Genomic DNA, 22,745 nt, shown 5'->3' on the forward strand with positions numbered 1-22,745 from the left:
GCGGATACATAGTGATGGGAGACTCGCTAAGAAGGAAGAACTTTCAGAAACCTTAAACACAAAGGTTAATGTGACAAACAAAAAAGGGAGGCGGGGTGAAGATTTCCATAATTCCCTTCAACTTGTTAAGCAAGTAGAAGGTAGGAAACTCTAGATCGATAACTGTGGTTCTATTGTTTGTCTAGTGCTACAGCGTTGCCAATCTGCACGGCTGAATAGTACTTGTCGGCCAGAGCTCTGGCTCCTGTAAAATAGCAGAAGTCCGATCTTCCTTCTGGTTCCTGTAGCTACTCCATGATTCCTGATCATTTCCTTCGCTCTAGGACAGGCAGGCCAGTCCACGCAAGTCGTTATGCACTCACTCCATCGGGCAGATTTAGACAGAGAGCACCGACGCGCTGAGGTCATTCTTATATAGAAGCCGGCTGATATTTCTGCAAAAGCCAACTCTGGACAACCAAGGAGCTCACATTTTCACAAGCATTAGTGCAAAGCTTTTTTTTCTATTCCAAAAACTGGAAGATCTGGCCCAAGCAAGAACACAGTAAAAAAAAAAAAAAAAAAAGTCTTTTGTGGAAGGCACACACTTACGAGGTCTCACCCTGAAGGTCACATTGGTTCTTGCTCTGCCTTAGAGACTACTCCTGCAAAGAGCCAAGCAAGAACAGGGCAGGAATTGGACTGGACTGCCTGACCTAGAGGAAAGGAAATTAGCAGGTGGAAGTAAATTTCACCTTCCTCTTCATACAGGCAGGTCAGTCCATGCCGGTGGGATGTACCAAACCTACTCCCTGGAAGGGTGTGAGGCTGCCTACGTTCCCCTCAGAATGACCCTTGAAAAGGATGCGTCTCCTCTCATTGCAACATCTAAACTATAATACCTCCCTAAAAGATCTGTACTGGAGAGACCAACCACAATCTTGGCCAATTCAGGAAGAACGTATCCTAGCTGTTGTTTCGGCAAAGGCTTCCCTGCATCCATACCGGCCGCTGTCACCACATCCTTAATGCAATGAGCTGTCATAGCATGAGATGCCGCTTCCCCCGTCTTTATGCCACCATGAAGGAGAAAACGATTATCTGTTTTGTGAAAGTCATTGGTAACCTTAAGTTACCACAACAGATGCCGCCGCACATCCAAAGGATGAAAAACCCCAAATTACTGCACATCCAAACCCCCATCCAAAGATGGTAACATAATGGACTGATTCAAGTGAAAATCCAAAATCCACCTTCAGCAAGAAGGAAGGAACCTTCCTAATCTGCACTGACCATGGTAAGGACCAGGAAGGGCTCTCTACAAGACGAAGCCTGCAGTCCTGAAATCCACCTCACCAAACAAATAGCGACCTGGTACATAGTCTTCATGGTCAACAAGCGTAAAGAAAGGTTCTGAAGCGGGTGAAAGGTGGGATCCACCAAAAAGAAGACTACCAGATTCAAATCAGACTCATTCATGCATTTCATAATCACATTAACCAGATGTCTGATGCCGCAACTCTTAATTGTATTTCTTGGTCTCATATTCCCAATCGTTAAATTTACAGCATGCTACACCAATACCTTTTTAAGTCAGATGTAACCTCAGCTTTGAAGTATACAAACCTTGAAGATGTAACCGTTAGTTCTTGTAGATTTAAACATTATTCTGAAGATGTAAACTTAGATTTTGAAGACTGTAATCTGTAAGCATTTGTATTTATTGTAAGAATTTGTATTTATTATTTACTTTTTACATTGATCTGTTACCACTTGGTCCTGTTCTCTCCTTTACCTCTAGTTCTAAGTTCCTACAAAGTTAGCCTTGTTATTTTATACCCACTTGTTTGATGTAATTTTCCAATATTGGTTCTGTGTAAACCGAAGTGGTATGTACTAGTACATGAACTCCGGTATATAAAAGCCTTTAAATAAATAAATAAATAAATAAATAAATCAATCCCAAAAGGAGCACTTATATGTGTAATGGATGCCAAATATGCTTCAGTCCTCTCAAAAACCTAGACATATCTGGATGGGAAGAAAGAGGAATCCCCTGCCACATGACCCCATTAACAAACGCCAACACTGCCACTTGCACCTTTAGCAGATTTAGGGTCAACCCCTTAACCAGACCTTCCTGAAGAAATTTCAAGATTAAAGAAATTGATGCTTTCGAGGGCAAATGATTAATCCTGGTATTAATTCTCAAAAATTCACCAGACCCGAACGTAGGCCAATGAAGTAGAAAATTTAAATGCTCGCAACAAAGTGCTCACCATAGCCAACAAATAAGAGGGCTCGACTCTTCAAGCGCGGTTAAGGGCCAAACCGTAAGACAAAACTGATCTGGATTTTCATGAAGAATTGGACCCTGCTGCAGAAGGTCCCTGCATAAATCGGCAACTTTAACAGCCTTGTCCACCAGAAGACACAGAAATTCCACATATCATTGGCCACTGTGGCTAAATCAGGGCAACCAGCAACACTAAGGCTGGATGCCATGCTAGCCTCTCTAGTAATCTACCAATTATGGGACATAGAGGGAACACATAGAGCAACTCGTCCCATGGCCATGACTGAACCAGCCCATCTGAGTGCTTTGAGTGTCCCTTTTGCAACAGTAAAAAATGATCCATCTTTGCATTTGTGTCTTTCACTATAAAATCCAGGCGAGGCCACCCCCACAGAGAAACAATGAGCTGAAAGGTCTCGTGTGCCAGTTCCCATTCTCTCAGGTCCAATGCATGATGGCCGAGATAATCCACCCGAACATTGTCGACCCCAGCGATATGGGAGGCTGACAATACTTGAAGATGCTGCTCCATCCATGGCAGCACGATATCCATTTCCAGAAAGCGCCATTGATTCCAAGTCCACCTCTTGATAATTTGTAGGCTTCTACTGTGGTGTTGTCCAATATCACTTGCACTGCTTTCCTGGTCAGCCGGTCTGCAGTCGAATTACCCAGGGCTCCAGTCGATTGATGAACCAACCCATTTCCTCAGGAGACCATAGCCTCGGAGCCACTAATCCCTGGCAGTGGGCTCCCCAGCTCTCAAGGCTCGCATCTGTCATGACCACTATCCAATCGATAACTTCCAAGTCTACCCCTTTGCTGAGATGATCCCCCTGCATCCACCAAAGCAACTTCCTCTTCACTTCCCATGGTAAAGATAGTCCACAGAATCAGTAATCTGTTGAAGCTGGCACATGTACTTCACGCCCATGGGACTACTTACAGTTTCACCACCCTCAAACCCAATGATTATAGGTATGTCCATATCATTGGATGGTCTGTTGCCCACAGGCTTGTACCTGCTCCTAGATCTTCTGGATATGCTGTTCCAAAAAGTAATTCTGAACTAGACCCCTAATACTCTAGAATGTGGGAGGCTTGTAGCATGCTCTTGGCCAAATTTACTACTCAGCCCAGTTCCTGCAGTATCTGAACTATCCTGAGACACATAATGTGGCTCTCCTCCTCTCACTTGGCCCTGATCAGCCAGTCATCCAGATTTGGTTGGACTAAGATGCCATCCCTGCGGTCATCACCACCATTACCTTGGAAAATGTTCTGGGTGCCAAACTGTAAGGCCTGAAACTGGTAATGGCGACCTAGCACCATGTGGCATAAACACTGGTGCTCCTTGTGGACTAGGATATGCAAATAGGCCTCCATCAGATCAAAGAACTGAGAAACTCTCTTTTCTGAACTGCCATGATCACCACCACAAGGTCTCCATCCTGAAGTGTGTCACCTGAAGAAAACCAATTGACCCCTTTCAAATCTAAAATGGGGAAAATGGATCCCTCTTTTTGGGGGACCAGAAGGTAAATGGAATAACGTCCTGTTCGTTCCTGCTTCTTTGGAACTGGCACAACTGCCTTCAAGTTGATATGTACTACAGCTCTTTTTTCTCTGCAGGGGGAAACCATAAGAGCGTCTGTATGTGGTTGTTAAGCTCCAGCACGTATTCATCTCTCATAGGATGGATGAGATGAGAAGTGGCGCAGGTGAGGCATGGAGCTGGAGGGCATTTCCTGTGTGATTTTTTTTTTTTTTTTTGAGAGAGTGAGAATGAGAGAGTTATGTGATGATCATCACTGGACACCATTCCACCAGCACTGGTCGCAAGTGATTTGGGTCCATCTCTGGCATCAAACAATAGACCCCCAAAACTTCATTACAAGGAATGGAAAGCTCCACAACCAGAGTTTCCTTCCTTCCCAGACTTCTTTGAGCGAAAGGACTGGGACCCTCGCAAAAGATTTGAGACCTCTGACTTCCAGAACCTCTGGATGGCCAAAATTGGGCGAGAGTTGTGAAACCGTCCTCTCACGTCTGTGAAGCAGGGAGCAGATTTCCTATCCTCCAGCAATTGCAGAATCTTGTAATCACACCACAGATTCAGCATCTTTTCCAATTCATCCCCAAACAGGCAATCCTTGAAGGGTAACTTCATGAGATTCAATTTTGAAATGGCATTAGCTGACCTGTTCCACAGCCAAAGCAGACGTCTAGCTGCTATCACTGAAGCCACTCCATGAGCCGCTGTACCCGCATACACAGCATCTGCCAGGAGCACAGTCCCTGGCTCCTAGTAAGGACCATTCTCTCCCAGTGCTTCCTGAGCATCCTGGGTCAAATGCATACTAGCTAGTGCTATCATAACAGCAGGCAGAAATCTGCAGCTTCATGGCCTTCTCATAGGGCGTTTCAATATAGCCTCAATCTTCTGATCCTGGGCATCCTTTAGGGCTGATCCACCTTCCACTGGAATGGTGGTTCTTTTTGTTACAGAGCATCCACCTTGGAAAATGAAACTGCTCTCTTGCTTTGATCCATAAGGTAAATACCCACCAAGGCTTGTGCTCCGTGACCACCTCCTTGATCCAATGAGCTATGGTAGCCCCGCAAAGCTGGTTCACCCTGCTTCCTTCCGCCATGAAGGACAAACAGGCAGTCCGTCTTTCAGACCGGTTCTGACACTACAAGATACTGTATTAAAAGTCTCTTGACATCCAAATGACGGAGTAGATTATATTCCTCCATCTCTTTGATTTTATCTAGGGATGGCAACAAAATGGACTGATTCAAATGAAACTCAGAGATTCCTTGGGCAAGAAGGATGGAACAGTACGTAGGGTGTAACGTCCCTGGATCATCTGAAGGAACGGCTCCCGGCACGACAATGCCTGCAGTTCAGGAGATACGACATGCCGAGCATATAGCCACCAGAAACACTGTTTCAAGGTCAATAAACATAAGGAAAAATGGCGCAGCAGCTGAAAGAAAGTGCTGGAATTTTTGGCAGATCCTAAGTAAAGATTCCACACGGGGACGGCAACCATAAAGGGAGGCTGAAGGTGCTTCACTCCCTTCCGAAAATGAGCCACGTCCAGATGAGCCGACAGGGAGACCCCCATTCACCTCACCCCTGAAACAGGAGAGGGCCATTACCTGCACCTTCAAGGAGTTAAGGGCCAAACCTTTATTCAATACGTCCTGCAAAAATTCCAGAATAAATGGGACTTTGACCGCCTGAGGGTTAACACCGCGTTCCTTGCACCAGGTCTCAAATACTCTCCAGATCCGCACATACGCTAAGGACGTGGAGAACTTCAGAGCATGGAGTAAGGTGATAATTGACGCTGCAGAATATCCCCGCTTCATCAGCGAGCCTTCTCAAGGGCCAGACCGTAAGACAGAATTGAGTCAGATCCTCGTGAAGGACTGGTCCCTGCTGTAACAGGTTCCTGTGTAGTGAGAGGCACATGGGATTCTCCACCAGGAGTCTCCACATACCATGGATGACTGGGCCAATCCGGAGCTACCAGTAGGATTAGTCCGCTGTGGCATTAAATTCTGCGAATGACCCTGCCCAGCAGGGGCCATGAAGGGAAGGCATATAGTAGCTGGTCTTCCAGCCAGATCTGGATGAGAGCATCGATTCCCAGGGACTACGGATATCTTCTGCGACTGAAGAATTGAGGAACCTTCGCATAGTGGGATGCAGCCAGCAAGTCGATTGATGGGAGACACCAACGACCTACTATCAGGAAATGCTTTGGCAGACAACCCCCACTCTTCTGGATCCAGACACTCCCTGCTTAGAAAGTCTGCTTGGATGTTGTCTTTTCCTGTGATATGGGAGGCTGAGAGCATCTGTAGATGCACTTCCGCCCACTCCATCAGGTGGTCTGTCTCCTGTGACACTTGTCTCTTGGTTCCTCCCTGGCGGTTGATGTAGGCCACAGTTATTGCATTGTCTGACATCACACGGTCTGCCTGGGCCTGTAGTCTGTGGCTGAACTGTAAACATGCCAATCTGATTGCCTAGGCCTCCAGGCAATTGATGTTCCAGAGGGCCTCTTCTTCTGTCCACTGTTCCTGGGCAGTCAGCTCCTGACAGTGAGCTCCCCAGCCCGGAGACTCACATCTGTTGTGAGAACCAGCCAGTCTGGGGAAGACAGGGACACCCCCTTGCTCAGATGAGCTTCCTGTAACTGGAGGTGACAGCAGACTCTCATCAGTAGGTGGAGAGAACCGAATAGTCTTGAGACTGTGGGTTCCCATGTGATAGCAATGAGAGTTGAAGAGGACACATGTGTGCCCTCCCCCATGGCACTACTTCCAGGGTTCCCATTATCAACTGGAGAACTTGGAAATAGCTCTACACCGTCGGGTGTATTGTGCTCATCAACTGATGCACCTGGTTCATCAATTTCTGTATCTGTATGGATGGAAGAAAGACTTTGCCTGCCTGGTGTCAAACTGAATACCTAGATACTCCAAGGACTGGGAAGGCTTGAGGCTGCTCTTGGCCAGGCTTAATATCCAACTGAGTTCCTGTAACAGGGATTTCACCCTGTTTGTTATCAGGAGGCTCTCTTCCATGGATTTGGCCCAGATCAGCCAATCATCCAAGTATGGGTGCACCAGGATCCCATCTTTTTTCAGTGCTGCCACCATGACCATCGTGATCTTGGAGAAGGTTCTGGGGGCAGTGGCTAAGGCAAAGAGTATCACCTGAAACTGATAATGATGATCCAGCACTGCAAAGCATAGCAAATGATGTTCCTGCCGGATTGGAATATGTAGGTAGGCCTCGGATAGATCCAGGGAGGTTAGGAATTCTCCACACAGCTTAAGGTCTCCATGAGAAAATGAGTTACCCCCAAGTGACTGTTGGTGCTCTTGAGGTCCAGGATGGGGCCAACGGAACCTTCCTTCTTGGGTACGTGTAAATATGACAAAATTAATGGAATAACGCCCCATATTTTCCTGGGGCATAGGTATGGGAACCACATCCTGCGGAATCTTAGAAGTGTAATTAGAAGACGATGGATCAGTGAAAGATTCTTTATTTATCACAATACACAGGGCCCGACTGGCCGAGTTTCGCTCTGTACATAGAGCTGCCTCAGGTGCTACTAAAACAATAAATCATCTATACAACATTTAAAAACATATGAATGTGAGAGACATCACAATGACTTTAGATCATAAAAAGTCATAATAAAACAGTAATCCAAAAGAAATGGTAAATAATTAAAATCAATTGAAATGGACAAAACATTGCATAATACTTTAATGTCATGTTTTGTACATTTCAATTGATTTTAATTGTTTGATTACCATTTCTTTTGGATTACTGTTTTATTATGATTTAAAGTCATTGTGATGTCTCTCACATTCATATGTTTTTAAATGTTGTATACATGTTTTAGTAGCCCCTGAGGCAGCTCTATGTACAGAGCGAAACTCGGCCAGAGTCGGGCCTGTGTACTGTGATAAAGAATCTCTTTCACTGATCCATCTTCTTCTGGTTGCTACATTGCGAAATTGGATCATCTTCCGTTGTGTTTCTTAGAAGTATAATCTCCACTGCCTGCTTCTTGTGTTGGGAATGGCAAAGAGACCTCATGAAGATGTCCTGAGGACTGCTGTGGAATTCCAGTGCATATCTTTCTTGTATGACGTCCAGTACCCATTTGTCCAAAGTAATTTCGACCTACCATTGGTAAAAGAAAGAAAGAGAGACAAGCGAACCCCTATCTTCTTGTCCCGAAGGTGGGTCGGTAAAATTTCATTGGGGGGTTCGGGACAAGCCTGAACCCAAACCTGCCCCTCTCCTGGCCTGCCGGGTACGAAAGGGGTCGAGATCTCTAAAATGTCAAAATTTCTGTAGGGGCGAAAATACTGGGAACCCCTGGAATGACCCCTCATAGGTGAGGGGCGCTGTGACTGCTTCCTCTTATCTACCAGTAACCGAGGAAAATGGAGATTCACCCCCATTTACTGGCCAGCTTTTCCAACTCGTTCCCAAATAGGAGTGATCCTTTAAAGGGCATCTTTGTAAGATTAGCTTTGGAGGTTGCGTCGGTTGACCTGTTTTGCAGCCCTAGCTTCTGTCTGGCTGCCACCACTGAGACCACACCTCTGGCCGAAGTACGGACTAAATCAGAGGCTGTGTCTGCTAAAAAGGCGGCAGCGGGTTCCATAACCGCTGTGGAACACCCCGGATTCATCAACCTATTGAGAGAGAAGCAGACATGAACACGCCACCAGAATTGATCGGTAAGGTCATTGCTACACCGCCAAAGGTTTGTTTAAGGCTAGACTCAGTCTATCATGCGCATTAAAAAAAATTTTTTTTTAAGGCTGCTCCTCCTTCCACTGAGACGGCACAGACCAGACCAGTGCATCCACTTTAGGGAAACGCAAACATTCCCTTACCGCTGGGTCCAGAGGGTATAGGAGCTTCCAACATTCAGCCCCCTTTAACGTTTGCTTCTGGGGCATCCCATTCCACATCAATCAACTCTTGGATGGCATTCATCACGGGGAAGTAGCAGGAGGCCTTCTGCAGGGAAATCAGAATGGGATTCTTCTTTGGTTCCATCAGAGTCTGCCCCAGGAACTCCCAGCATCTTCAGGGTTTGGGAAACCAGGGACGGCAATTCGTCTCTATGAAAGAACCGTTTCATGATCTGATATGGTTCTAACCTGGGGTGGGGGGGGGGGGGGATTTCCCCATCTTCCAAGGAATCTGTATCCTCCTCTTCATCCGTGCCGTCTGGGTTCCTGCCAGGGATACCCTTGGTAAGGCGAGGCATACTTCAGGGTCTGTCGGTAGGAATGGGAGAGGGAGGGACCACCGGCTGAGGTTCCATCTGGACAGGGGCAAGAGAGCAGTAGACTGTGCCTGCACGAAGGTTTGTAGCCTCTGGAAAAACTCCATCTAGGAAGAGGCAGCCGGGTTCATGCCTAATCCAGGAGGTACTGGGATGGGACCAGTTGAATTTCCCTCGTAGGGGAATATTGAGGTCCGGTGTACTTCCAGTTAAGGCAGTGATCAACCATTCGTCCGAATGGGTGGAGGCCAATTCTTCTTGGGGCTTTCTTGGAGTGCGGAAATAAGTTGGAGTCCAGGTCAGACTGAGAGGCTCTAACATGGCAAGCATTGCAGAGAGCAAGGCGCTTAGTTTTCTTGGTTGGTGGCCCCATTGGCAGCAGTAGTTGTGCGCTCTCTCAGTTCACGCTTAAAAATTTATGCATACAAATTAAGAGTGTCCGGGCGGGGCGCGGCGATGTGCACAGGCCTCCAGTCACGCCCGATGTTATTCGCACAGCACGTGCACAGAGCCAACACACTGCGCGTACTGACATCCTATGGAGGGCAATACAGCATGCACAGCACACACAAACGTGTGCAAGATGGCACCACCGTGGCCTACCATGGTGTGCTGACCAAGACTATAGCAGGGCCTAGCCCACTGGGGGCTGCTCAACCTGCTCAGAAGCCCAATTCCCATTACCCGAATGGAAGCGGGAATGATGTCAGTATGGCGCGCCGAGCACGGAGACAGAGGGGAGTCCTACAGAAACTCCCTCTGGTCGTCTCTGAAATGGGAGGTAATCTTCCTTCCTTTATTTATTACTTTCCTGGGATCAGTGCTTACTGGCTGAGTACAGAGACTGTCTCTGGCTGTGGGGGGAGAGGGCTTTGGCCGACTGTCGTGCTCGGCTTCCTGCGCCTGTTGCCTTTTGGCTGCTTAAGCAGCAAAGTCCATGCCAGGAACCAGCTACCGGACCAAGGCACACCTCTGAGGGATCTCGGAAATCACCTCAGGAATTCTCAAAGGGGGGAGGGATCTTTAGGTATCACCGCAGAAAAGTGGGGCTCAATTACCTCCAATTTAGAATGTAGAATTTCTCCTTCCAAAAAGTACGACAATCCCCATAGGGAGATGTATGTCCACCATCTGCTGGAGACTGAGAATACGACAGCTGAGGTCACTGCAGGGCTATATGCGATAGATTTGCAGCCTGACTGTCTCCATCTGCTGGCAAGGGAGCAAAACCCATTGGTCTTGAGTCCATCTGGCCACACGCTAGGAAATAAAGTATTTTTAATAAGTTAATAAGAGAGATGTGGGTAAGATGTGACCTCAGTACAATTACACCTTAAAATTCATATTTTTTATTGTTTATGGACAAATCTATTTACAGAATCTTTCTAAAAGCTTCTTCCTGTGGAAAAAAATAAAAAGCATGCACACAGTATTTACATCTTTTGAGGAAATTGCTTTCGTACAGTTTGCCTGGAGCATCCTGGGGCAGTGGTCTGGCTGTTGTCATGGTAACGGAGCAGGCCCAGGTCTGAGAAGGGGGGAGAGGAGGCGTTTCAAAGTCCTGTTTGCGCTCTCACCCATTCACGCAGCTCGGTCACACGGCTGTAGATGCCGGGGTTGTTTTTCCGGGCGCAACCCTCGCCCCAGCTGACGATGCCACCCAGGAACCAAGGGCCCCCATCCTGACTGCAGGACAAGGGCCCGCCAGAGTCACCCTGCAAGAAAAGAACCAAAAAAAAGGAGGATGGTGAGAAGCCACCCCCCTCCACATCTCTTCCCTCCATCCAAGAACACTCTTATTCCCCCGCTCCACCTACCCACTCCCCCCCCCCCCCCCCGGTCACTCTGTTTCCCCAGCTGCCCTATGAAGCTCTGGCTCTGATCAGAGGGACCCTGGACGTGCAGGTGTCGCATGGATGCACACTGGAGCCAGAGACCATGTCAAACCCCTCCTGCAAGAGCAGGTAAAACCAGGACGTTGGTCATGGATGCACACTGGAGCCAGAGACCATGTCAAACCCCTCCTGCAAGAGCAGGTAAACCAGGACGTTGGTCATGGATGCACACTGGAGCCAGAGACCATGTCAAACCCCTCCTGCAAGAGCAGGTAAAACCAGGACGTTGGTTACCGCCAATCACTGCAGAAATAAAACCTTTAGGTCTGTCTAGAGAGATGAAGTCAGCGGTCAGCGGAGGGGAGGCAGACGGAGCACGTTACACAGGGTCAGCTGGGCGTTCTCCATACCTGACACGCATCGATGCCGCCCGTGAGGTACCCACTGCACAGCATCCGCTGGGTCACCTGGCCCTGAGTTACATCATTACACACGGTGTCATTGATAATCTTCACCTCGGCCTTCTGAAGCACCATAGCCAATTGCCCTGCAAAACCCGTACCACATGTGTGATGAGTTATTAGCGTCAGCTGGAGAGCACATGAGAGAGAGAGAGCGCGAGAGAGAGAGATGCAATCATACCATGTTCGCTGAGAAGCCCCCAGCCGGTGACCCAGCAGGACATGCCACTGGGGAAGACGTGCGTCCGTGCCGGGAGGCAAATAGGGTGGATGGTGTTGGAGAATACCAGCGGCTCCTTGAGCTGCAGGAGGGCAATGTCATAGTCGAAGGTGTCCGGGTCATAGCCGGGGTGCGTGGTGATGGATTTCACCCCCCTCACCTGTACGTTGCGCAGGTCCCTCTGGGTGCGAAGACCGCTGTACGTGCTCCAGCTTCCGGCGTCGGCGTAGCTGTAAGAAGCAGAGGAGCATCAGCTTTCAACTCCCCCCTCCATGCAGCAGATCACTGGGGAAACACTAAGGTGAGCCCCCCCCTCCACCCACCTGGTTAGGTTTCCCTTGCCAAACTATTTGTATAACGTGTGAGTGTCAGTCCCTACCACAGCGCCACCTGCAGGGAGGGGCAGAGCTGAGGATCTGCAGATCTTTACTCCCTTGTAGGGCGAGGGTACAGAAATGGGCCCCCTTCACGGGGAAACTCACTTGTTTTTCTGGGTTCTCTGGAAGCAGTGAGACGCAGACACGAGCCAGCGCTCGGAGATGATGGAGGCCCCACAGGTGTGGCCCTGCCTGCCGAACTGCAGGCTGACCTGCCAGGGCCACTCGCCCACGTCGGCATCCGTGCCCCCCACGATGCGGTTGTGCTTGTAGGGACGAACGCCACAGCCTGCGGAAGCAGAGTGCACGAGGAATCAGTGAGCGAGAGACCCGCTCGTCCATTCTCACCTGGGATAACGCAGCAAACAGGGCCGGGCCTGCTCCCGGAGCGAGCTCCTCTGTCTCCAGCATAATTTACAATTAGCCTGGCAGTGACAAATCTTCCTTTTCCCATTCTAAATCGTAATTGCAGGCAGAGAGCAGGGCGACAGCTGATTAGTGGTAGAAATAGGTTACAGGAAGGGTAAGAAAACAGCGGGAGATAAAGGCAATACCTGCATTAAAGCTAACAGATGCAAGTCATAACCATCCGGGCTACTATGGGGGCAATAATGAGAAAACTGCCCGCCTGGGGGGCCAGACCCCACAGGTACGTGCAAGCAAGCCTGCCTAGGCTTTTATTGCAATGACCGCCCCTGGAAAAGTTACAACCTACTCTCTGTGTGACTTTCTTCCCACTGGAAACCGTGGGGGCAGGTTTGACCATCAAACTATGCACACGTGTGAGAGGAGGATGCCCAAGTCTGCCCCTTGGTGGTTTGGTAGCCGTGGCCTTAGCAGGTCAGCAGGTGCCGGACGTGAGAGCCAGAGCCTGCCCTGAGAGTGGCGTCAGCCTGCCACGCTCCTTTGGGAAAGGCTTTGAGGCCTAACGCAGGGGGGAGTCGAGAGATAAGCCACAGCGGGGGGGGGGGGGAGGGGAATTCCTGGGAGAAGAGGCTGAGGCCCACCCAAGGGAGAAGGGGGACTCTGCAGCGTCCTGGATGAGGGCACTGGGGAGTAAAATCCACAGGGGCTTGGCTCATCAGGCAAATCAGCTGGAAGCTCACCTGCGAGAGAAGAAAAAGGGACGGAAAGAGCGGCAGCTCCTAACAGGCCCAGGGTGGGAGGGTACATGTCCCAAAGAGCTTACCTTTGCAGGAAGGAGTGTGTGAGAGACTAAGTAGTATTTCTGGACTTAGTTGCTGTGGAGAAATATCCACGGGGCTTCTTCTGTTGGGACATTTGGAGTGGAAAGCGAGTTTTGGTGGGACCTTGAGCAGAAGAAGCCCCAAAGACACAAAACCCTAAGGGCCTGGAAAAGGCTGCCTTGTCCCTCTTGTGCAGGAAGCCTTGGAGGTCATGGGGGCCTTGCTGGTCCGTGGCCCTCCCCACGCACCCAAGAGCTGGCTGGGCTGGGGGAGGGTTACACATTATTCTCTCTGCCCCCCCCCCCCGGGTGAAAGGATGTCTGCCGAGTGCCACGCAGCTCCCAGGGAGGACGACATGCAAAGCTCCCATGTTTTTACCCCTGGAAGGGGTGAGAGAGTGTTTGCAGGCGCGCGTGCTGTGAGAGAGTGTTTGCAGGCGCGCGTGCAGGCGCGCGTGCTGTGGGAGAGTGTGTGCAGGCGCGCGTGCTGTGGGAGAGTGTGTGCAGGCGCGCGTGCTGAGAGAGTGTTTGTGCTGTGAGAGAGTGTTTGCAGGCGCGCGTGCTGTGGGAGAGTGTGTGCAGGCGCGTGTGCTGAGAGAGTGTTTGCAGGTGCGTGTGCAGGCGCGTGTGCTGTGGGAGAGTGTTTGCAGGCGCGTGTGCTGAGAGAGTGTTTGCAGGCGCGTGTGCAGGCGCGCGTGCTGAGAGAGTGTTTGTGCTGTGAGAGAGTGTTTGCAGGCGCGTGTGCTGAGAGAGTGTGTGCAGGCGCGTGTGCTGAGAGAGTGTTTGCAGGCGCGCGTGCTGAGAGAGTGTTTGTGCTGTGAGAGAGTGTTTGCAGGCGCGTGTGCAGGCGCGTGTGCTGAGAGAGTGTTTGTGCTGTGAGAGTGTTTGCAGGCGCGTGTGCAGGCGCGTGTGCTGTGGGAGAGTGTTTGCAGGCGCGTGTGCTGAGAGAGTGTTTGTGCTGTGAGAGAGTGTTTGCAGGCGCGTGTGCAGGCGCGTGTGCTGAGAGAGTGTTTGCGCTGTGAGAGAGTGTTTGCAGGCGCGTGTGCTGAGAGAGTGTTTGCGCTGTGAGAGAGTGTTTGCAGGCGTGTGTGCAGGCGCGTGTGCTGAGAGAGTGTTTGCAGGCGCGTGTGCTGAGAGAGTGTTTGTAGGCGCGTGTGCAGGCGCGTGTGCTGAGAGAGTGTTTGTGCTGTGAGAGAGTGTTTGCAGGCGCGTGTGCAGGCGCGTGTGCTGAGAGAGTGTTTGTGCTGTGAGAGAGTGTTTGCAGGCGCGTGTGCAGGCGCGTGTGCTGAGAGAGTGTTTGTGCTGTGAGAGAGTGTTTGCAGGCGTGTGCAGGCGTGTGTGCTGAGAGAGTGTTTGCAGGCGCGTGTGCAGGCGCGCGTGCTGTGAGAGAGTGTTTGCAGGCGCGCGTGCTGTGGGAAAGTGTTTGCAGGCGCGTGTGCTGAGAGAGTGTTTGCAGGCGCGTGTGCAGGCGCGCGTGCTGAGAGAGTGTTTGCAGGCGCGTGTGCTGGCGCGTGTGCTGAGAGAGTGTTTGCAGGCGCGTGTGCAGGCGCGTGTGCAGGCGCGCGTGCTGAGAGAGTGTTTGCAGGCGCGTGTGCTGAGAGAGTGTTTGTGCTGTGTGAGTGTTTGTGCTGAGAGAGTGTTTGCAGGCGCGCGTGCTGAGAGAGTGTTTGCAGGCGCGTGTGCTGAGAGAGTGTTTGTGCTGTGTGAGTGTTTGTGCTGAGAGAGTGTTTGTGCTGTGTGAGTGTTTGTGCTGAGAGAGTGTTTGTGCTGAGAGAGTGTTTGTGCTGTGTGAGTGTTTGTGCTGTGAGAGTGTGTGCAGATAGAGGCCTTGGCCGGCTGGAAAGCTGCGCCTGTAGGTGGTCTCCCAGCCTTACGAGGGATTCTGCGGCACTTGGACAATGTCATTACAGTCCTGAGGAGGCAGCCCTGGGTAAGGTCGCTTAACCTGAAAAAAAATCCCAATCATTGATCTCTGCCAGGGTGGGGGAGCAGAGCAATGCAATAGCAGTGCAAACAGATGGAGTTCAGGCTGGCTTCATATTTGGGGAAGGGGAGTAAGGTATTCAGGAAGAGTCCGGCTGATCGGGGGTGGATTTTGAAAGATGGCCCCCGACCCCACGCAGGGGATTCATGCTGGTGACACAATCAGTCTGCGAGCGTCTGATAAGAGACTACGACAGCTTCGATCAGTTCCCCCCACCCCCCCAGACTCACTGCAGGCCTCCTCGTCGGAGCCATCCTCGCAGTCCCTCTTCTGGTCACACTCGGGGTTCACGTGGCTGGTGCAGGCTCCGTTCTTACACCGGTACGTGAAGTTCGTGCAAATCCCTTCAGTGACTGGTGAGACAAAAAGAGAATAAGCCACAACGCGTTCAATGTAATAACTCATCCCACGGGGCCACTGCAGCCTCCCACGGAGGTTCCCACAGGGCACAGGTCAGGCCTAGTGCAGCAGGAAGGCAATGACCCTCATTCATTCAGAGGTCTCGCCCCCTATGTCTTCCAAGTCGTCATTTAACAGTTCTCAAAACGTGACGGTCTGACCAGTTAACGTCACATGAGCCTTCAAACGTAATTTACAGTACATATAAGCAAAGAATTGCAGCTCGTCCCCAACCATTCACATCTGGAAATAAAAGTCTTATGAACACATCTGTTCAGATCTCAGCCTTCTGTCCAAGCGAGAAAAGAAGCCGCCCTGCCCAGGAGAGCTAAGGGTGTGATTCTTCATTGCACCCTGTTATCCTATCTAAACCCCCAAAGAGAGCTTCAAACTAAAAATTACAAATCATAAGCACAATGCAAATCAAAATACATTCTAACTACCATCATAAGAAATACCTAGAAATAAAAGTAAAAAAAAAAGAGAACTGAACGCTTCCTGTATTTCGTTTACAACAAAAAAAGATTCGTTTGCACATATTCTCTTCGTTTACAAAGAGAAAAGGGATAAAAGCTGGGAAGATCTGCTCCTTGCTAAGGAGGCCTTGTCCGCTCTTCCAAGCCTCTGCCCTGCCTATCCTGGAAAAGCTGGCGCCTACGCCAGACGAAACCACCAAAGAAAGGGTTTGGCCGGGTCCCTACGGTGCTAGCAGGCCCCTTAAATATGAGGCAGCCCTGCACCTGACTGGCGGCCACGAGGCAGAACGAGCGGGGGTCAGTCCTGCCGGTGGGAGACCCGCAGACGGGTAAGAAAGTGGAGGCTTTTCCTTTTGGATGAAGTACAAAATGTTTTCCAATGCAGTTTGCTCAGTACAGACCCAAGCCACGGCTGAGCAATCTCAGGAAAGAGATTTCATTTCCAGCTCCCGTGGTTGAGTTCTTTACTCATTGTCGGGCCGATTCAGTAACGTGCGCTCGGCTGAGCGCACCTCTAGCCCCGGTTTGGCCGTGCGTTTGACGTGCTATTTTATATATATATATATATTTTATATAGTAAGGGGTAATAGCGCGTCAAAAACACGCGGCCACCCCCCCCCCCCTTGAAACTAATAACGCTCATCACATGCAAATGCAGGCTGATGGCCCTATTAGTTATTCCCGCGCCATACAGAGAGTAAAATGTGCAGCCAAGCCGTACATTTTATTTTCAAAAATTAAGGCCTGCCCAAAGGCAGAAGATAATTTCGGCCGGCACAGGGAAAGTGCACAGAAAAGAAGTTCTGTGCACCCTCCGACTTAATATCGTAGTGATATTAAGTCGGAGGCCCCAAAATTAAAAAAAAAAAAAAAAAATTAAATCTGCCCGCGGGTCAGAAGACGGACGCTCAATTTTGCCGGCGTCCATTTTCCAAACCCGTGGCTGTCAGTGGATTCGAGAACGGACACCGGTAAAATTGAGAGTCGGCTGTCAAACCCACTGACAGCCACCGCGTCTGTCAAAAAGGAGGCACTAGGGATGCACTAGTGTCCCCAGCGCCTCCTTTTACCATGGGCCCTCATTTAAAACACTCGATCGCATGCCCAGGAGAGTGGCTTGGGCGCGCGTCGGGAGAGCGGGCGCTCGCCTTGGAGCGCGGGCTCTCCCGCGGTTTTTACTGTATCGGCCCGTGTGTGATTTATGCCGGGAGAAGCTTTACTCACCCTTCCTGTCCTATAGAGAGTAGGAGTGAGGTTTGTCCATTCATCCCTTTGTCCCTCAGTTCCCATCTGGCAAACACTGGAGGAGGAGGAGTGCATATACAACTGGCACCGTACTTGGGTGGAAAGAGAAGGAGAGGAGCCCAGCAGAGACTACAGAGGAGGAACAAGATCAGGTAGGGGGATCGAGGGAAATTCAGGCAAATTCTTAAGGGGATAGGAAGATGCTTTCCAGTTTGCCCACAGCGTCTTCATATTTCATCCACAGAGAAAGAAAGGACCCAGAGGGAGAGATTAAGGGACCATGCCTTCACAGATTTGCAGCCCAAGAGAAACTTTCAGCAAAGTGTCCCATTAGTCCTGTTGAAGATCATCTTCGGTGAACGTTGATACTGGAAGCCCATCCCCATGGCCAGCATTTATTGGCCTACGATCAAAGCACACGTAACGCCCAGAGCCTTATCATCCCCGCCCCCCAGTACAGACTGAGAGCCCTCAGACAGCAGCAGCACCTCCAGGACTCACCGTTGGCACAGCCGGCCTCATCGCTGAGGTCTGCACAGTCGGCCTGGCCATCGCACTGCTTCGTCCGGGGCACGCAGGTGTGGTCACCACACTTCCACTGCTCTGCCGTGCAACCTGCTCCCCGAAGAGTGGGAAACAAGACATTTGGGAAAGGCGGTTAGAGAAAGCCGAATAATGAACAGCAGGGAGGTGTGGGGCATTGAGGCTGAAGCAGTGTCAGGAGTCGACCTCCTGCAATATCCTCCCCACCCGGGGTCAGCAGGACGTGAAGGGGCAATAAAACCCAGATCAAAACCATTGCATTTAAGAGGCTGACCCTCCTCCCAGTCCCAGCGGCTGCTCCTCCTCCCCAGGCTTTTGGATTACTACTGGGAACCCCCTGCTGTGCCCCAAGAAAGTGAGAAGAAGCTGGAAGCAGCGGAAGGGAGTGGTGGGGGAGCAGGAGATACCCCGCACCATCTCTTCCCCCCTCTGCTTTTCAAAACCCGAGATCTGGCCATGAGGGTCAAGTAAAATGCAACCACAGAAACAGGTCTGACTGAATTTCATTCCTGGACAGATTTAGGATTTTTAAAGGGGAGGGGAACAGAGGGCATGGGGCATCATCATCCCTCAGTGCCTCTCCTGCCTCCCTCTTCTGTGCCTCCCAGGTTCCTCCGTATTTCTTGGGGCCACACTGGAGGAAAAAAAAAAAAAAAAAAGAGAAGGAAGAAGGATTGTGCCGCCTCGTTTAAGCAGGAGATGGGACGGTTTCTTCAGACCCAGGACCGTCCTGTATAAAACGTCTGAGGTGTGCATGCGTCAGACTCACCGCACTGCCGCTCGTCACTGCCGTCCCCGCAGTCGTCGCTGTGATCGCACATCCAGAGCCGGGGCTTGCACAGGCCGTTGTCGCAGCGAAACTGGTCAGAGTTGCAAACTGAAGGGAAAAAAATAACCAGGAGGGGGAAGAGAGGATGAGCTGAGCCTCCACATAACAAGTGCTTCATTAGTGAGCAGTGAGTCCTCCCTCCCCACTCAACGAAAAGTGGGAGAGAGCCTGAATTAGAGCAAATCAGGGTGAGGTGCAGGACCTCTCTCAGAGGCCTTCTCATGGGATAGTGCGGGAGGGTGGAGGGTTGGAGAATTAATACAAATCAGGGTGAGGTGCAGGACCTCTCTCAGAGGCCTTCTCATGGGATAGTGTGGGAGGGTGAGGGTTGGCTCATGAAGCCCAACCAAAGCAGAGGGCCCTAGAGCACAGAGACGCTCTTGTTTCCGGGGCGGGGGACTGGGAGCTCTTTACCGCAGTTCCTTTCGTCGCTGAGGTCCCCGCAGTCGTTCCAGCCGTCGCAGGTGAGGGAGGTGGCGACGCAGAGCCCGTTGGTGCAGGCGAACTGGTCAGGACAAGCTGCAAAGAGAAGTGGGGGGAATAACACAACCTGTCTGCAGAAGACCGGTACCAGCATGGGAAAGGGGGGGCTGCCCGCCCTGGCGCGAGTACTTACGGTTCTGCGGGTCGTAGGCTCTGTACTCTGCCAGGAAGCCCTTGTCCGTGAAGGACCGGTCCGAATGGAAGCTGACCTCCAGAGTGGGGCCGGCGCTGGTCAGGGCCAGAAAGGTACGTTCCCCGCAGTACCTGGGACAAGGAGAGGGGGGAAAGCATCAGGATCTGCCAGCGGGGAGAGGGTGGATTGAGGTGGGAGAGACGGGGCGCAGGAGTCCTCTAGAAACAGAGAGAGGAGGTTGGAAAGGGACCCAGGCCAGCTCTTTCCTGCAGATATTTAAGTGCTTTAGTTGAAAATGTGCATCTAGTCTTCTCTAAAAACCTGGAAGGCTTCCCTCATGATGAAACATCTTCCCCGCTGCAGTCCCAGCTCTGTTACACACGTCTTCCTGACCAGGTCAGGGCTGGCAGAGAAAGGCCACAGAGTCTCTACAATACCTCCTGTGCCTGAACGTAGCGCGCCTTCAGCTAATCGATGAAAGAGCCAGGCCTAAGATACACAATACGTTAGGTTTAAGGAATACACCATCTCCAGCTTTCCCTCACGCGCGAGAAAGATCCTCTGCGCCACTCCCAGGCTTTATTGAGTTTTGTCTCCATCCATCCGCCACTCTTTTTGGTGGAAATATTTCCGATGTTACGCTCAATACTGCCCCTTTAAGCACCAGACCACAGGCTCTTGTTTTAGAGCTGCCGTTCCTGCTACGCACCCCTAGCATCCCTCCGCCTACCACCTTCTTATTTTGTTTTGCTGCCTTGAGGCCATCGGAGATGATCCCTCATGGTCTCGGTCTTCCTTGGTGCACAGAGTCCCTGCATTTTTTTTTGCTGTATTCTTTCTTTATTTATTTAAAATCTTTTCTATACCGTCGTTTAGTATTGCACCATCACAACGGTCTACAGAGAGGTATGTAAATTTTATGTTTGGTTAATATCTTACTAACAGTGTGCCAAAACATTTATCGGTAACATGTTTTCATAATATAAGGTATATGATGCGTGATCTGGATCTTGTCCTATTATATGATTAATAGGAGAGAAACCATACAAGAATTGAACTTTATACTGCAGATCTCTTAAATTAGTCTATGAGAATGAGTAAAAAACAATAAGATATACGCTACCCGGTGACTTTCGCTGTGTGGAGATGTTTTTTTGCTTGTTCATTTATACATTCTATTCTTCAATCTCATTGTAAAATGCCTTTTTGAAAAGCCATGTTTTTAAACTTTTTTTTTTAAAGAGTTTTAAATCGCTCTGTAATCTTGTTCCGAGTGGCATTGTGTTCCATAATGCTGGTCCAGCTAATGATAGGACTCGTTCTCTAACTTGGGTCAGTTTTGCTGACTTGACCGAGGGGATGGTTAGAAGAGCTCTATTGGCTGATCTAAGATTTCTCTGGGGGACGTGCAAGCATAGCGCTGTGTTTAACCAATGAGCTTTTTCTTCGTTTATCAGTTTGTGAATTGTGCAGAGTGTTTTATATTGCACTCTTTGTTCTATTGGCAGCCAGTGTAATTCGGCAAGTGTTTGAGTGATGTGGTCCCTTTTGCTTTTACCAGTAAGCATTCTGGCAGCAGAGTTTTATAAGATTTGTAGAGGTCTTATTGTTGAATACGGTAGTCCCAGGAATAGTGTGTTACAGTAGTCTGTGCTGGTGAATATAAGTGCTTGTAGAACTGTTCGGAAGTGGCTTGGGTTAATAGGGGTTTAAGCCTCCTGAGGACCATAAGTTTGGCATAGCCTTCTCTAACTTTTTGTGATATGTGTTGCTTAAGGCTGAGTTCCTTGTCAATTATTACTCCTAGGTTCCGAGCTTTCTCGGTTAGTTCCACTTCTTGATCGTTTTTAAGTTTGATGGGGTTTTGAATTACCCCAAAGTTTTTACGTTCTAGGTATATAAATTCATTTTTTTCGATGTTAATTACTAGTTCCATTTGGTTTAGTAATTGCTTAATTATATCTAGGTACATCATTGCTAGGTTTAATGTTTTATCAATTGTTTCCTCTACGGGTAAAATTAGTTGAATGTCGTCAGCATATATGTAGTGTTTGATACCTAGTCCAGCCAGGAGGTGGCATAGAGGCAGCATGTAGATGTTAAATAGTGTCGCCGAGAGTGTGGATCCCTGGGGTACTCCTGTTTTTAGCTCAATTCTGTCTGATATTGTGCCTTTAATCTGTACTTGGAAAAATCTATTGTTTAGGTAGGATTTGAACCATTTCATTGTTTATTTATTTATTTAACAGCTTTTTAATATACCGGTGTTCGTGCGAGCACATCACGCCGGTTTACAATAAACTTGCGAAAGGAGGAAATTACAAAAAACAAGGGAGTGGGAGATGGAGCAGGTTTGAGAAAAAAGGGGGGGGGAGAGGGGGGAAGTAAAGGAGGAAGAAGATAGTAGCTGAGAAATTAAAAGGAACATAACATTATTTACATGAGAGGCAATAAATGAGGGATAAACATTGTCACAAAGTTACAGCGGATAATGAAGGAAATATGGATTGTATGGAGTATATATATGGAGGCTTATTTACGGTAGTTATGGCAAGAGAAGACAGACAATTAATTTTAACTTTTAACATGCAGATTGTACAGGTTGTAAGGTAGATGGGGTGCGGTAAAGTGTAAGGTGGGGGGGGGGGGGGGGGTTGGCTACGAGGGGTTGGGTTCGGGGTAGGCCCGTCTGAAGAGCCAGGTCTTGATGCCTTTTTTGAAGTTGGGTAGTGAGGGTTCAAGACGGAGGTGTGTGGGGAGGGAGTTCCAGAGGGCGGGGCCTGCAATGGTGAAGGCTCTTTCTCTGGTGGTGGAGAGGCGGGCTGTTTTGAGGGGGGGGGGGTGTGGAGGGTGCCTGTAGATGTGGATCTTGTCTTGTTTTGTTTTGTAGACCTATTTCTTCTAGCCTTTTTAGTAGTATGTCATGGTTTACTGTATCAAAAGCTGCTGATAAGTCTAATAGTATCATAATGTAGTGACCACTCCTCAAGCTTCCTTGGATCATTTCGGATTCTTTTCCTGGGGAACAACCAATTAATCCCATTTCAGTACACGGAGGCGGCTATCAAGTCGCTCCTCGGTCTGTGCTCAGACATCTGTCTGCTCAGCCCCAGACACGATGGCCAGGTTCTGCGGAAACTGTCGGAGGGCCTCGGACTAATGGGCTGGGGGTCTGAGGCACATGCGAGGGGCAGTACTTTCCTAAAAGTGCCCCAGCATGGCTGACTGAGAGCAGGCAAGAGGAGAGCAGAGGGTCGCTTACTTCACACCGGCAACCTCCACATAGTCCTTGCTGCAGAGGTCACTCCCTGTTCCCGGTTCCTTCAGCCGGAACATAGAGAACTGGAGCCGGATCTGGAGGTGCGACGGGACCTGGGCGGGGCAGAGAAAGGGGCAGGTTAGAGAGGGACAGCTGTATTCATGGAGAAAGGAAGACGACAAGGAGGAGGAAAAA

At 49.8% G+C, this 22,745-nt stretch overlaps 1 protein-coding gene across 1 annotated transcript in view; it reads right to left on the bottom strand.

The window, feature by feature from the left end:
* The window catches only part of LOC115075641 (suppressor of tumorigenicity 14 protein-like), a 148,628-nt gene that overhangs the window by 84,064 nt on the left and 41,819 nt on the right, over positions 1-22,745 (bottom strand). The window contains exons 10-19 of the mRNA XM_029576215.1: positions 22,554-22,663; positions 19,292-19,422; positions 19,090-19,194; positions 18,616-18,723; positions 17,805-17,918; positions 15,414-15,536; positions 12,119-12,302; positions 11,598-11,866; positions 11,366-11,502; positions 10,677-10,835 (exon numbers count right to left, since the gene is read on the bottom strand). Of these exons, the coding sequence (XP_029432075.1) occupies positions 10,677-10,835; positions 11,366-11,502; positions 11,598-11,866; positions 12,119-12,302; positions 15,414-15,536; positions 17,805-17,918; positions 18,616-18,723; positions 19,090-19,194; positions 19,292-19,422; positions 22,554-22,663 (1,440 nt within the window). The remainder of the gene's footprint in view (positions 1-10,676; positions 10,836-11,365; positions 11,503-11,597; positions 11,867-12,118; positions 12,303-15,413; positions 15,537-17,804; positions 17,919-18,615; positions 18,724-19,089; positions 19,195-19,291; positions 19,423-22,553; positions 22,664-22,745) is intronic.

Source organism: Rhinatrema bivittatum, chromosome 14, assembly GCF_901001135.1.
Source record: "Rhinatrema bivittatum chromosome 14, aRhiBiv1.1, whole genome shotgun sequence".
In the NCBI taxonomy this organism is placed as follows: domain Eukaryota; kingdom Metazoa; phylum Chordata; class Amphibia; order Gymnophiona; family Rhinatrematidae; genus Rhinatrema; species Rhinatrema bivittatum.